Below are 16671 nucleotides of genomic sequence, written 5' to 3' on the forward strand. Positions count from 1 at the left end.
ATGAGAAAGACAATCACATCAACATAGTGAAGATAATCATGAAGACAAACCAAATGCGAATACATATCAAATGTAACACCATGAGTGAATCACTTCAAACAGAAAAATTTGGTGGTGGCGTTACCCACCGTATAGGAAGTATTAGACCCAGACACGGCGCACAATTATCGTGGCGCTCCGAAGTCAAATTCCACATTGATGTATTCACACTTAGAATGTAAGTCTTCATTGATTGAAGATATACTTTACTTCGTGTGTTGCACATCTAAGTCATCAATATGCATAAGTATTAGGATGTGTGCCTGTTCACAGGACATTTGAGGATTCCAAGATATTTAGCTCACACCGTAACTTGCAAAACCTCTTCTCATCCAAGGGCTTGGTGAAGATATCTGCCAATTGCTCTTCAGTGTTGATGTGTATGATATCAATATCTTCCTTCACAACATGATCTCTGAGAAAGTGATGACGAATTTCAATGTGCTTTGTCTTCGAGTGCTGAACTGGATTGTTGGCAATCTTGATGGCGCTTTCGTTGTCGTAGTAGAGTGGCACTTGCTTCAGATGAATGCCATAGTCTTTGAGTGTTTGCTTCATCCATAGAAGCTGAGCGCAGCAAGATCCAACAGCAATGTATTCAGATTCAGCAGTGGAGGGAGATACACAGTTCTATTTCTTTGAAGACCAACATACAAGTGATCGTCCCAGAAAATGACATGTGCCTGATGTAGACTTACGATCCACCTTGTCACCATCATAATCAGCATCTGAGAATCCAACCAGATCAAACTCTGACCCCTTTGGATACCATAATCCTAATGTTGGGGTGTGAGCCAAATATCGAAGAATTCGCTTCACAGCTAAGTGATGCGATTACTTTGGTGCCGCTTGGAATCGAGCACACATGCAAACACTAAGCATAATATCTGGCCTAGATGCACATAGATAAAGTAAAGAACCAATCATGGAGCGGTATACCTTTTGATCGAACTCTTTACTATTGTCGTTGGGATCCAGATGATGTTTGGCTGGCATTGGAGTCGTGAAGCCTTTGCATTCTTGCATCCCAAATTTCTTCAGGCAATCTTTGAGGTACTTCTCTTGAGATATGAAGATGCCGTTGCATTGCTGACGTATTTGAAGACCAAGGAAGAACTTCAGCTCACCCATCATGGACATCTAATATTGCTCTTGCATCATATATCCAAACTCTTCAGTGTATTTTTGATTGGTGCATCCGAAGATAATGCCATCCTCATATATTTGGCACACAAACAGTTCACCATCATATGTCTTCGTGAAGAGAGTGGGGTCGAGGGAACCAGGTTTGAAGCCTTTGCTCTTCAGGAAGTCTTTGAGTGTGTCATACCAAGTCCGAGGGGCTTGTTTGAGGCCATACAGTGCCTTGTTGAGCTTGTACACCATGTCAGGATGTTTTGGATCTTCAAAGCCAGGCGGTTGTGCAACATACACTTCTTCTTCAATCTTGCCATTGAGAAAATCGCTCTTCACATCCATTTGATACAGAAGAATATTATGATGATTTGCATAGGCCAGCAGTATGCGTATGGCTTCAAGTCTGGCCACAGGAGCAAAGGTTTCATCGAAGTCAATCCCTTCAACTTGAGTGTACCCTTGAGCAACGAGACGAGCTTTATTTCTGACAACTTGACCATGCTCATCTTGCTTGTTGCGATATATCCATTTGGTCCCTATTATATTATGCTTGCAGGGATCAGGACGCTTAACCAGTTCCCATACGTTATTCAGCTCAAACCATTGAAGCTCTTCTTGCATAGCTTGAATCCATTCAGGTTCCATGAAGACTTCTTCAACTTTCTTGGGTTCAAATATTGAGACGAATGCGAAGTGCCCACAGAAATTTGCTAGCTGTGTTTCCCTTGAACGAGTGAATGGACCTGGTGCATTGATGCTATCAATTATTTTCTCAATCTGTACTTCATTTTCAACACGCGGATGTACAGGACGAAGATTTTGCTCTTGTTGATCATTGTCATCGTTAGAAGGATTGTCTTCAGGCTGAGCATTGTCTTCAGTTTGATCATTGTCTTCAGGTCGATCAGGTGCGGAGATGATAAGTTCCTCTTCAGGCTGAGCTTCAGAAGGTATGATTTCTCCAGTTCCCATAAGTTTGATTGATTCACCGGATGGAACTTCATCTAGCACATTTGGCAGGTTCTCTCTTTGTGAGCCGTTAGTCTCATCGAACCGCACATCCATTGTTTCAACCACTTTATAACGAAAGAGATTGAAGACTCTGTAGTAGTGCGAATCCTTTCCATATCCAAGCATAAAACCTTCATGTGCTTTTGGTGCAAATTTTGAAGTGTGATGTGGATCCTTGATCCAGCACCTGGCGCCAAATACTCTGAAGTAACTGACATTTGGCTTCTTTCCAGTAAGGAGCTCATAGGATGTCTTGTTGAGAAGCTTGTGAAGATAAACACGGTTGATGATATGGCATGCAGTATCAATGGCCTCAGGCCAGAACTTTCTTGGAGTTTTGTATTCATCAAGCATCGTCCGGGTCATCTCAATAAGTGTTCTGTTCTTGCGTTCCACGACGCCATTCTTCTGTGGTGTGTACGGAGCTGAGAATTCATGTGTAATGCCCAAAGTATCAAGATAAGTGTCTAGACCAGTGTTCTTGAATTCAGTGCCATTGTCACTCCTGATGTGCTTGATCTTGACGCCATAGTTGTTCATGGCTCGATTGGCGAAGCGTCTAAAGACATCCTGCACTTCAGTCTTGTAGAGGATTATATGCACCCAAGTATATCTTGAATAATCATCAACAATGACAAAGCCATAGAGACAAGCAGTAGTAGTAAGAGTTGAGTGATGAGTGGGACCGAAGAGATCCATGTGGAGCAGTTCGAAGGGTTGAGTCGTTGTCATGATTGTCTTCGAGGGATGCTTGGCCCTCGTCATCTTCCCTGCTTCACAGGCATTGCATAAGTGATCCTTCTTGAACTTGACGCCCTCGATGCCTATGACATGCTTCTTCCTTGCAAGGGTGTGGAGATTCCTCATGCCAGCATGTCCTAGCCTCCGATGCCAGAGCCAGCATTCAGAAGCTTTTGCTAGAAGACATACGGCAAGTTGTGGTCCTGCTGAGAAATCTACCATGTACAAATCATCTTTTCAATACCCTTCAAACACTAAAGACTTGTTAGATTCCATTATTACAAGGCAACGATATTTTCCAAACATCACAATCATGTTTAAATCGCAAAGCATTGAAACAGACATTAAGTTGAAACCAAGGGATTCAACAAGCATGACTTTATCCATGTGTTGATCCTTTGAGATTGCAACTCTTCCTAGACCCAATACCTTGCTTTTACCAGTGTTAGAAAATGTGATGTGACTTTTGTCAGATGGACGTAGTGTTGAGTCCATAAGAAGGCTTTGCTTGCCAGTCATGTGATTGGTACATCCACTATCAATAATCCATTCTGAAGCAGCTGGTGTCGTACCCTACAGTGCAGTTAGGGGGATAGGCTTCACGAAGAGAATTGTGAAGCAAAAACATTTGACGAACCAGTGGATTATGAAAGCTTAGATCGAGATTTGGACTGATAGGGCGAGTAGCAAGCGATTCAGGAACAAAATACATAATAAGACCATTTGGGCATTTGATCTTGCGCCCTATAAGATGTTTAAGGTCCCCAGCAATAGCGTCAGACGATTTTGGTTTTCGGCTGGAGACCTTTCCCTGCAAAAGAGAGTTAAGCTTTCTTAGCCACCCACATCTTCAAGGGTGGCTTCGAAGCAATGAGTCTAAGTGCAGCATCTGAGAACTTTGGCTTTGGAGCCCTAGCAAAAAGTCTTGTAGGTGGACAATAGTACTCATAAGAATAAGCAGAATAGTTCCTGGTCTTATGAACATGGCGGTTTGATGAAACGCACTCATATTCACAGACCTGAGTATGGTTTCCCTGCAAAACATTTGCGTTAGTGCGACTCAAGTGAGTCCTCTGTCTGTATGAAGCCTTTGGACCATATGAAGCCTGTGGTCTGGGGTTTGTCTTCTTCACCTGTGGTGTCATGATGACATTCACAGGAAGATTCTCCAAACACCTTTTTGGCACCCAGATCTTCTTCATAGGCGGTCCATTCCTGCAGTTAGTACCAGTATACCTGGCAAACACTTCACCATTCTGATTCTTAAACAGTTTATAGTTTGCATCAAAGGATTCATCAATAACAATGGGATTAGCACAAGTGAAGCCAGATAGGGTGGATGGATCCGCTGAAGGTTCCTTTGCAGCAACCCATGTGGTTTTGGGGTACTGCTCAGGTTTCTAGTAAGAGCCATCAGCATTCATTTTCCTTTCGAACCCAACACCCTCTTTCCTAGGGTTTCGGTTCAGGATCTGCCTTTTGAGGACATCACATAGTGTCTGATGCCCTTTGAGACTTTTGTACATCCCTGTTTCAAGCAATGTCTTCAATCTAGCATTCTCATCAGCAATAGCAGTGGTATCCTCAGCAGAGGGGTTAGTTACCACATCAACAGTTGAAGATATTGCAACAGTAGCAGCAGTAGAACACTCAGCAACAGAAGTAGCGTTGTCGCGCTCAATGCATTTAAGACATGGTGGTTCAAATCCTTCCTGAGCGAAACTGATCTATTCGGCGCAAAGTGACTCGTTTTCCTTTTGAAGATCTTCATGAGCCATTCTCAATTTCTCAAGGTCTTGCTTCCTTTGAAGATAATCATAGGAAAGCTTTTCATGAGTTGTTGAGAGCATTTCATGACGACTTTCAAGTTCCTCATACTTAACGTGAAGATTTTTTATGTCTTCAATTAAGGACTGAGATTGAATCATTTCAGCGTCTAACAGATCATCGCTTTTGTCTAACAGTTTTTGAATATGTTCCATAGCTTTCTGTTGTTCAGTTGCAATTTTAGCAAGTGTTTTGTAGCTGGGTTTGGAACCACAATCAGAGTCATCCTCACTAGAAGTTTGATAGTGAGCAGGGCGTGTGTTTACCTTGGCACCGCGTGCCATGAAGCAGTAGGTAGGAGCGGAGTAGTCCTTGTCATTTGCATCGGTGTCGGTGATGAAGTCATTGTCTTCAGTGTTGAAGATGGACTTGGCAACGTATGCTGTAGCCAGACTCGCAACGCCAGAATCGGACTCCTCCTCAGACTCCACCTCCGCCTCCTCAGAAGCGGACTCCTCCTCTGAATCCATTTCCTTGCCAACAAACGCACGTGCCTTGCCAGATGAGCTCTTCTTGTGTGAAGAAGACTTTGAGGAAGACTTGGAAGAAGACTTTGAGTATTTATTCTTCTTCTTGTCGTCAGAGTCATATTCCTTGCTCTTCTTCTTCTTGTTGTTCTCATTGTCCCACCGCGGACACTCAGAGATGTAGTGGCCAGGTTTCTTGCACTTGTGGCATGTTCTCTTCTTGTAGTCATGAGCAGAAACTTCATTATTTCTTGAGCTTGATCGTGAAGACTTTCTGAATCCTTTCTTCTTGGTGAATTTTTGGAACTTCTTCACAAGCATAGCAAGCTCCTTTCCAATGTCTTCAGGATCATCAGAACTGCTGTCAGATTCTTCTTCAAATGAGGAGACAGCTTTTGCCTTCAAGGCACGAGTTCGCCCATAGTTGGGACCGTCGATGTCTCTTTTCTCAGAAAGCTGAAACTCATGTGTGTTGAGACTCTCAAGTATGTCAGACGGATCGAGTGTCTTGAAATCAGGACGTTCTTGAATCATCAGGACTAAGGTGTCAAACGAGCTGTCAAGTGATCTCAGGAGTGTCTTGACAACTTCATGCTTGGTGATCTCAGTGGCGCCGAGAGCTTGAAGCTCATTAGTGATGTCAGTGAGTCGATCAAACGTGAGCTGGACGTTCTCATCGTCATTTCTCTTGAAGCGGTTGAAGAGGCTGCGAAGAACACTGATTCTCTGATCTCTCTGGGTTGAGACGCCTTCATTGACCTTGGAGAGCCAGTCCCAGACTAGTTTAGATGTTTCCAAAGCACTCACGCGGCCATACTGTCCTTTGGTCAGATGACCACAGATGATGTTCTTGGCAGCGGAGTCTAGTTGAACGAACTTCTTGACATCAGCAGCAGTGACACCTTCACTAGCCTTGGGAACGTCATTCTTGACGACATACCATAGGTCGACATCAATGGCTTCAAGATGCATGCGCATCTTATTCTTCCAGTAGGGATATTCAGTTCCATCGAAGACGGGGCAAGTAGCGGAGACCTTAATTATCCCTGCAGTCGACATAGCTAAAACTCCAGGTGGTTAAACCGAATCACACAGAACAAGGGAGTACCTTGCTCTGATACCAATTGAAAGTGCTAGTGATCGACTAGATGGGGGGTGAATAGGCGATTTTTAGGAAAGTCTTCAAAACATGGAAGTTTTGAAGACAACCGATAGAAATAAACCTATTACCATGCAGCGGAAGGTAGACTACACTAGGCAAACCATAGTCAAGTATTCAATGAAGTGAAAGCGCAACGACTAATAACAGCTAGGCAGTAAGGATCAGGTAGGAAGATATTGTGAAGCCAATCAGAACAAGCAGTCACTTAGTGAAGACAAAAGATAATGCAATCATACAATGAATTCACAAGGACCAACAGTAAGTAAAGGGAAGGGAAGGATGAAACTAGTGACTCGTCGAAGACAATGATTTGTTTGATCAGTTCCAGTTGCTGTGAAAACTGTACGTCTGGTTAGGGAGGCTGAGATTCAACTCAGAAGACCTCGTCTTCACTTTATTCCCCTTGAGTTAAGGACACCCAGTCCTCGCCCAATCACTCTGGTAAGTCCTCAAGGTAGACTTCCTAACCTTCACAGACTTCGTTCACCGGCGATCCACAATGACTCTTGAATGCTCAGAACGCGACGCCTAACCGGCTGGAGGATTCACAGTCCTCAAGTGTAATAAGTCTTCAGATCACACAGACAAGAAGACTTAAGTGATGCCTAACACTCTTTGGCTCTGGATGTTTAGGGCTTTATCCTCGCAAGGAATTCTCTCTCAAAGGCTTCGAGGTGGGTTGCTCTCAAACGACAAAAGCCGTACTCTAACTCTGAGCAGCCAACCGTTTATGGTTGTAGGGGGTGGGCTATTTATAGCCACTAGGCAACCCGACCTGATTTGTCCGAAATGACCCTGGGTCACTAAGGAACTGACACGTGTTCCAACGGTCAGATTTCAAACACACACGACAACTTTACTTGGGCTACAAGCAAAGCTGATTTATCCAACTCTGGACAAGATTTGCTCTCCTAGTCTTCACTCGAAGACATAGGATTTTGGTTAAGCATCACTTCAGTCATTCTGACTGGTTCTCTTGGACCCCACTTAACAGTACGGTGGTTTCTATGACTCAACAAAGAAAAACACAGAACGACGAAACTGCTAAGTCTTCGCGCTCCATAGTCTTCACGCGATGTCTTCTCTTGTCATAGTCTTCAATGTGAATGTCTTCACATACCACCTTTGACTTCAATGTCTTCATACATTTTTAGGGGTCATCTCTGGTAGGAAAACCGAATCAATGAGGGACTTCTACCTGTGTTATCCTACAATTCTCACAAACACATTAGTCCCTCAACTAGGTTAGTCGTCAATACTCCAAAACCAACTAGGGGTGGCACTAGATGCACTTACAGAAGCAGGTCCATCGAAGACAACCACTGACCGAATCCTGCGAGATCCGCTAGAGACACACTTCCACATGCCCTTCGACATCACTAGACACACCGCCAGTGTAGGAGGTAGGCGTGGAGAAACTTATTCCATCTTCAGGGAGCCACTGCCGTCCTATCTTTTATGAGCATGACACAAACTCTAACCAAACTCAAAAGAACACCTAAAAAGGGAATCATCCTACCGGCAAGGGTCGCAATCCACCATGCCCCCATGATCCTAATGCTACAGGAGACAAGGCTAACTAGCGGCGGCGCCGATGGGAGGCAGAAACCCTAGTGGCATGTTCGTCTGAGAGGAGAGAGGAAGGGGTATGAGCCCATTTCTTTTAATCTTTTGTGATTATAAGCCTATTTGTGTTTTAACTCTAAGTGTGCAATTCTATTTATTTATTTAACTTTCGGTGATCAAGTCTAAGTTAACATGACTTACTCACTACTAGATCATTGATGGGCCACGTTGCGGCACTGGTCTATTTAGAATTTTCTTTAAGATAGAAAGAAATTAATCATGAACTTTAATAGAGCGGTGAATAGTGAATCTAATTGGTTTGTAAGGAAGGGTTAGGTAGTTTGGCAGTACATGGTTTTTTCTTTGGTCTAATGGGTTTCAATTGGTGCGAGCAATTGCATAGCATAACAACCTGTGAAGAGCTGCCAAGATGAAGTCATGTGTATTGTGGTTTGAGATTTGGGAATAGTATTTGTCATACTCTCATGTAAATCAGTTTAGATGGGGTCTTGTAGATATGTTCATTGATTTGAATTCGAGGGTGAATTATTTGGTTATTTACAATTTTCCTTTTATATTATTTGTGATTGTGGATTGCTTAGCTCTTCAGAATTTGTTTCCTTTGACTTGTGAATATCGTTCTTGATTGTTGTCCCATCTCCTAATACTATAACCTCCGTCCAGAATTAATTGTGGATTGTCGCTGAAATGAGTGTATCTACACACTACGCGTCTAGATACACTTATTTTAAGACGGAGGGAGTATTAACTCGTGATCAGTACACCATGTATCAGTACAAAACGGAAGTATTCAAGAGAAATCTTGCAACAGGTAGTATAGGCCAGTTGAGAATTGCATTTGGAGGCCGAGCTCCATGGAGGCCTCTAAATGCAAAATTTATTTTTTATTTTTTGAAAATTCATACTTTTACATTGCAAAAATTTCTGAAAAAAATACAAAGATAGATGAAGGCATAATGCACAAGTGTGTAAATTTTCAGAACAAAATACGTTGAAACAAGGGTGTGCAAAAAAAAAAATCTAAGGCTTTTTATATCACATGATACGATTCATCCTCCTAGACTTTTTTGTACAGGTCGCATTTCGATGTATTTCATCCTCAAATTTTACATTCATACACCTCACATCCTTTTTTACTTGTAAAAAATCAGATTTTTTTTAACCAAATTTTTTGAATTTTTTATATTTTTTTCTAAAATTCGGCCTCCGTAAAGGCCGAGATCCAAAACGCTATACTCAGGCCGGATCTGCTATATTAAGGACCTTAAATATAGCTTTATTGATAGGGTTACAGTGTTCGAGAAGATCATCTCAAAGCTCTATATACAGTATAATATGTATTCAGATCATTTCTCTAACCTCATCCATCACCAGCTTTATGGCCTCCTATCACTTCTTCCTTCCATTCTCCACCCTTCCATAACTGAAAATTAATAAGAACACCGTCAAAAGAAATTCATGATTTCATCAATCAAAAAGTGACAGACAGAACCGTGTTGCCAATTCACTTGGATGTTAATGAGGCTAATTTTTTTTCTCAAAGAAATCGCGGTAAAAATGGGTACTTCCCTTTCAAGTATTTGGGGGTTCCCCTATATTTTGACAAAGAAGAACACCTGCAGGCTGTGAATGATAGGATCATTAAAATAATCTCTTATTGGATGTCTAAGAACCTATCATACAGGTGTAAGTTGTTTTTCTCTGTCTTGTCTCACTTTTTCCAAAAAAACATGGTGATTCTCATAAATACTCCCTTCGTCTGAAATTACTTGTCGCTAAAATGAATAGAAATGGTTGTATGTAGAATTAAAATACATATATATACATCCATTTCCGCGATAAGTAAGTTCACACGGAGGGAGTATCAACTACTCCTCCGACCCAAAATAAGTGTCTTGGTTTTAGTTTAAATTTTTAAAACTAAAATCACAACAATTATTTTGAATCAGGGGAGTACCTAACTGGGGTTTGGTTTCTAGGGGGGAAATTGATAATCTAGGTGTCCCTGATCTTAGAGAGTTTAGTATGATATTGCTTGCCCCCTATGGTAAGAAAAAACAGAGTGATTAGCTACCCATTAATAAATATGGTTTTGCTCGCAATTACGAAGCTAGGCTCCCATTTTGATGGGATCTTTTCTGAAAGCATGCATTAGGAAGAGTTTAAGTTTAAACAAAGAAAAAACATGCATAACAAAGCTATGCTGAGAGACGGGCGTGTTGGATATGGAGAGACACGTAACTAAGTGCACGCGTTTTCTCGGCAGGGGCGGACAACGAGGCTGTGGTGACGAGTTACGATGCTACTCTGACTCGATGACCTCTTCAGCTTCTCGCCCGCCTTCATCGCCCCGCCTCTCCATTGCAGTAGCGGGAATGATCCTCGTATGCTGGTGCCTCCTGGTCGGCCGCTTCTAGGTTCGGTTTCGGGTGGACGAGGCCTGGCAAGGTCTTGAGGGCGATCACGCCCTGGGACGTCGATTTGCATGAGTAGGTCGTCGATGATGTCTTGACACACTTGATGGCGCTATAAGCAGAGATCTGCCCGAGGCCCGAGGCAGGTAGGGAGGAGCGGTGTCGGTCTTGGCCTGCAACGTCTGAGAGCGCGCATGGAGGCGACAGTTGCGGGATGATCGGATTGGGGTGGCATGTTCTCCTTTTTAGCCGTTGCATGGGCATATGTGGGCTCGGGAATCCTTCGTTAGTTGTCGGGACTTTTTTCTTGGCTGGTTTCCATTGGTTGGTCGGTTTCCTTGATTTTTAATACTGGATTATTTTCGTGGGGATCTATGATGAAACCTCGGATAAAAAAACATAAAATAAGCGCTCATGTGGGGCGAGGGGTGTAGATACGTGGAACCAAGAAAAAAGATCGTAGACTCGAATGGTAGATTCGTCGCGACAGGGAATGGGAAAATCGATTGATGCGGAGATGCGTTTATGGGCGAGCCACTGGCCTTACGGTTTGGTCTCAACTTGACAACTACATCTGGGTGTAACCGTATAGAGGTGAACTCCGACAACATCGAGGTGATAAAGACAAAGAATGAAGGTCACTCTTTTGGTCCATCGACGGCAGTTTTTGATGATATATATCACCTTGTGTGTGATTTTCCGTAGATTATTTTTGAGCATGCTCCTAGAGAGTCTAATTATGCTGCCCTTTGGCTTAGCCAAACTAGATAGAAATAAGGTGTGTGTGAGGTGGATGGAAGATTCACCCGTAAAGATTGTTGATCTTGTAAAAGATAATAAGATGATCAGCTTGCAATAAAGAGTATTTTGATGTAAAAAAAATTGTAGATAGAGTCCCTAAAAAAGAACGGTTTTGCTATTTTACAGTCGAGTGTTTTTCAATTCGTCGTCAATCAAATCCGTGTCCGTCCGTTCTCACGCAGAGATTCGTGTTGATTTTTTTCTTCGTGCTGGCGTTCCACTTGTTTGGGTTGATGCGTGTTGGTTTCTCGGGTTTGGTTTTCCTGTCTCAGCCCGTTACCGCCCCCGGCCCGGCACTGTCTCCACTTGGAGAGGAGGCGATTTCTTATGTTCATGGCGATTCCGAGCTATTCCACCGCTCGATTTCGATTTCTCCTCCCTTTTCTCTTCGATCCCCGCTGCCGCGGTCGGTTGTCCTTGTCTCTCGTGTTTCCCTGTGTGCTTTTGTTTGTGTTGTGGCTGTGTAGTTCCAGATCTAGGTAAGTTTTGGATCCATGGATCCATGGTTCATCTGTTCTTGATGTTGTCCGTGGATCCGTGGTAGGTGCATGTTGCTGCCGTGTTTGTTTCTAGTCCGCCATGCCTAGCGCTCCATTTCCCATCCTTCTGCTCGCCTGAGTTATGTAGGAGCTTGTTGTATGTGGGGGTTCTAATCCATCTGCTTGTTGTGGTCATATTCTCCCATGCTTGTAGATGTGGAGGTAGGCGTAGGTTGTTTATTCTGATGTAGATATAGAGGTAGGGGAAGTTATAGTTGCAGCGGTGGTTAGCCCTATCAATTTTATTTCTGCCGGCCTGGGTGTCTGTTCCTTTGTCATTAGATGTAGTTGCAGATGATCTAGCCTGATTTCTGCCTGCTTATGCAGTTTAGTTGTATTTGCTGTTAGCTGTTGATGTTTGATGTTGTAGTCCCTGGAATTCATTATGATTTTTTGTGTTAGATGTAGGTGTTCATTTCCCCCGGTACCTGAATCTCTCTGAATTTGTGTGTACTAGGCTGCAGTGTTGTTGCAGTGTCAGTCCAGGAATCTCTCTGAATTGCATGCTTCTTTACAGTGTATTTTTACTCCAGACTTGAAGTGTAACTTACCCCTAGAATTACAGTGTATCCCCATCCAGAATTGCTGTGTAATTTAACCCATAATTACAGTGTAACTTACCCCATAATTGTAGTGCATTTACAGTGTATCCTGATGCTTCTTTATTTGTTGTTACTCTGGAATTTGTCCTAGTAGTACTGTGTATTTCCCCCTAATTACAGTGTAATCCCGATGCTTCTTTCTTCAGTGTGAATTTTGCTATAATTACTGTGTAATATGTCCGTAGAATTACACTGTAGGTTACCCTGCAATTACAGTGCAATATACCGTAATTACTGTGTGTTTTTGTGCTTTTTTATTTGTAATTACTGTGTAATTTGTCCTAGAATTACTGTATAATATTTCCCCCCAATTACATTGTAATTCTCATGTGTCGTAGAATCACACTGTAGGTTAGCCTGCAATTACAGTGTAATATACCATAATTACATTGTTTTTTTCGTGCTTCTTTATTTTGTAATTATTGTGTAATTTTCCCTAGAATTACCCCCATTACAGTGTAATTATCATGCTTCTTTCAGTGTAAATTGCAGTGTATATTTTTTCAGTGTAATACTGCGCCAGTTTCTTTGTTATTTACATTGTATTTTTTCTCAGATGTTTTGCATGCATTCATGTGGTTTTGCACTGTAATATCCCCCATTCTTACTATATAATTTATCTTCAGTTTTTGGCAGTGTACTCCCTCTACCTTTTCATTGTAAGTTGCCCTAATTATTGTGTATTTTTACTCAGAGTTTCACTGTATTTAGGTTGGTTTTACATTGTATTTAAGTGATTCTTCCACTGTATTAATATGCCCCCATTACTCTATAATTCCCCTGATTGCTGCCTTTCAATGTATTATTTGTTGTGAGATTTCCCTTGTAATTGAGCCCCATTACCCTATAATTTTCAGCTTTCTTTTATTTTCTTCCGTGTGTCATGTATTATGTTTTGTTAGGTTTAGGTCAATGGGGAGACTACGGGAAGTCTCTCACAATGATGTTTTGGTAGTTTCTTCTATTGAGAGGGCTGATTCTTTGAATGATCCTTTTGTGCCTAATGACTTTGTGGAAGATGGTTCTAATGCTATGTCTTTGGTAGTTATTTTTGTCTTGTTCTCTACTTTCATTTTCGTTTTTCTTCTTTCTTTCAGTTTATTAAAATTTCTGTTTGTTGACTGAATTATTTTTTAGGATCTTTCTAGTGATGATAGGGGTTTTGATAAAACTATTTTCAATTTCTATGTGAATCATGTGAGTCTTTCTGATCTAGTTACAACTAATGACTTATCTTTTTTATTCACAAGAATTACAATGTAATTTAGCCTAAAATTACAGTGTAGTATGCCCCTAGTATTACAGTGTAATGTATCCAAAAATTTCATTACAATCCCCATGCTTCCTTTATCTAATTGCAGTGTAATATACCCTAGAATTGCAGTGTAATTTAGCCCAGGTTTTAGTGTAGTCCCAATGCTTCATTTATTTAAATGACAGTGTAATTTTCCCGGAATTACAGTGTAATTTTCCTAGAATTACAGTGTAAACTCCATGCTTCATTTATGTAATTACAGTGTAATTTTCCCCATAATTACAGTGTAAACTTCATGCTTTATTTATGTAATTATAGTGTAATTATTCCCCGAATTGCAGTGTAAATTTTCCTAGAAATTCAGTGTAATTTTTCTTCTTCTAAACAAAGTAGTGTAATTTTCCCGATGAACCTCTGTATTATTTGATATTTGGGCTTCATTCTTGTTCAGATTTGCTTGAATTACAGTGGATTTTAACTCTGCTTTGTGTGATTATCCTTGTGTAGTCTCTTGGTTATTATCATTGTAATCCACTAGTGTGATTATTCATTTCCTTCACTGTCCATGTGTACCAGCACTGTAACAAGCTCTACTTTTGATTGTCAATATTAATGCATTCATCTGATAGGACTTGTGTTCTTTATGCTGATAGGTCTGTCTCTGTATTCATGACTTCATATGAACTTGCATGTATCTCTGTACTTATTCTGTTCAGCTTTTGCTTGAATTTCCGGTGGATTTTAACTCTTTGAATTACAGTGTAATACCTCTTAATTTCTCTGTAATTTCCACTATATTTGTAGTGTAATATTCCCCAGGATTACATTGTAATATACATACCCCAAATTTATATTGTAATATCCCCCAGAATCACATTGTAATTCTGAATTGTATTAAATAATGCTGGAATACGGTGTAATATTCCCCCAGTTTGCATTGTATGTCATGTAGGTATTACACTGGAATTCATCTCATTTTTCCATGAATGTCATGAGTTGTCTAACTCTGTAATTTCCCCTGAGTTCATGTTAGCTACATTGCCATGTATCGCAGCAAAGATTTTTTCATGTGCACTACAACACAGCTTTTTTCATGTAATTTCCTCATGGTTCATGTTACCTACATTGCCCTATACTGCAGCAAAGTTTTTTTTTCATGTGTACGTTACACTGGAGTTCATGTTGGTGTAGTGTTTTGACAGTGAAATATTAACAGTTTTAACTTCCGACAGTTAGAATTTTCCCCCTGACGATTCCAAAATTCTCACTAGATTGTATGATGGTTTTTTTGCAGGCTAGTTCATGTAGCAGGTGTATGTAGAGCAGCAGGGTGAGGAAAAACATGGAAGAGTTCAATAGAAGTGTGATCAAAAGGAGTAGGACATTTCGTGAGCTGTGGACCGTCTCTTGGATGATCTTCCTTTGTCCACCACCAATTATTCAGATCTGTTCTTCCCCCTTGCTTCTCTCCAGGTACTTGCCCCTCTGATGTGCCTCTCTGACTTGTTTTTGTTCTTCCTTCTTCTCACTCCCTCTCTCCCATGACGTCTCTCTGATGTTTTTCTACTCTTTCTTCTCAATTTCCCTCTCCCATGGGCCATGGCGCCTCCCAGATGACCTGTGTGATGCAAGTTAAAGGAGGGTCCTGGGAGACGCCAGTATTCTGATGATTTTTGTTCCTTTTCTTTGTCAGGTGATTTGTTGTCCAGGAAAGGAAAAAAGAGCGTGGGCAACGGTCCAGGAGGGTTTGGTGATAGTTGCCTTGTTTTGTTTCGGTTATTAGTTAGAACTGGGTCAGATTTTAGCCACACGACCCCTTTTTTGGAAATACAAGCATACAATTGTCCATGGTATTTGGACATAGGTGTCAGCACTTGATTTATCAGGAAATTTGACTATAATATAGTGCTTTTTACCTTTGTATTGGTTCTTCGTTATTTAACATGTTTACCCCCGACCCGGGTTTGATGTTTACCCCCGACCTGTTTAGGCGTTCTTTTTTGCTTTCTGTTGATTTTTCTGCTCATACAGGTGTAATGTGTTGATTGGTCAAAAAATTTGACTATTTTCGAATTGAAAAACAGTCAAATGTCAAATAGACAGTCCCAAGAAGAAAGATCGCAGAGGAAATAACACAGCCCGTGGTGGGACCGGATTGCCTGGTTGGCGCTGGCGTCTGCTTGCACTGGTCGGATTCCGAATCCGAGTAAAAAACGAGAATGAGAAGGTAGTATAGTACTATAAAAGGCCACGACACAAGCTCTGTAATCACAGAACCAATTCCGGCTTCGGTGCGCTGCGAAATCTCCAACCGAGGCCATCGCGAGCAATCAATCGCCCCGGCGGAGCACGTACGTGCGCGCGAGACCTGCTCGATCGACAACTCGCTCGATCTCTCGCTCGACAACATGGAGGCGAGGCAGCAGGCCGGCGGCGCGGCCCTGTGCGCCAGCGGCTGCGGATTCTTCGCCGGCGCGGCGACAAACGACCTCTGCTCCAAGTGCTACAAGGAACAGCAGCTGCTGGACGTGATGGCCTTTGATGGCGCCGTCATGTCCGGCCTCCGGTCGCTGACCATTGCATTGACGAAAGCCGGAGGTGAGGAGGAGACGCCCGAGAAGACGGTGAAGAACCGATGCAGCGCGTGCCAGAAGAAGGTGGGGCTGCTGGGATTCGCCTGCCGGTGCGGGGCCACCTACTGCGGCGCGCACCGCCACGCCGATGCGCACACCTGCTTCTTCGACTACAAGGCAGCCGGCCGCGAGCAGATCGCGCGCCAGAACCCGCGCCAGAACCCGCTCGTCGTCGCGCCCAAGATGGCCAGGATTTGAGCGCTTCTATCCACGACATGTATTGTAATTGTAACCCAGGGCTGACTCCTGCGAGAGACCCTAGAGATGAACTGTGTAATTAGTATGTGTCTGATTGCATCTCCGTCGTGTCTACCTTTGTGACGACGAGGTTGTGTGTAGCAACGATGCGCCTGTATTTATTCCATCGAGTTAAATTCATACTACAAATTTCCATTACGTTCTTGGCAAGTTGGTACGCATCATGCATTTGGATAATTTGGCTGCTTAAATTTGTCC

General features: G+C 42.3%; 1 protein-coding gene across 1 annotated transcript; it reads left to right on the forward strand.

Moving 5' to 3' along the window:
• The first annotated feature begins 11350 nt into the window (after positions 1-11350).
• Positions 11351-16413, forward strand: LOC119354194 (zinc finger A20 and AN1 domain-containing stress-associated protein 10-like). The gene is made up of 2 exons (XM_037620899.1): positions 11351-15055; positions 15276-16413. Exon 2 carries the CDS (start codon positions 15991-15993, stop codon positions 16411-16413), a length of 423 nt encoding a protein of 140 aa, XP_037476796.1. The 5' UTR covers positions 11351-15055; positions 15276-15990.
• The last annotated feature ends 258 nt before the right edge of the window (positions 16414-16671 follow it).

The sequence above is a fragment of the Triticum dicoccoides genome, chromosome 2A, assembly GCF_002162155.2.
Source record: "Triticum dicoccoides isolate Atlit2015 ecotype Zavitan chromosome 2A, WEW_v2.0, whole genome shotgun sequence".
Taxonomy (NCBI): domain Eukaryota; kingdom Viridiplantae; phylum Streptophyta; class Magnoliopsida; order Poales; family Poaceae; genus Triticum; species Triticum dicoccoides.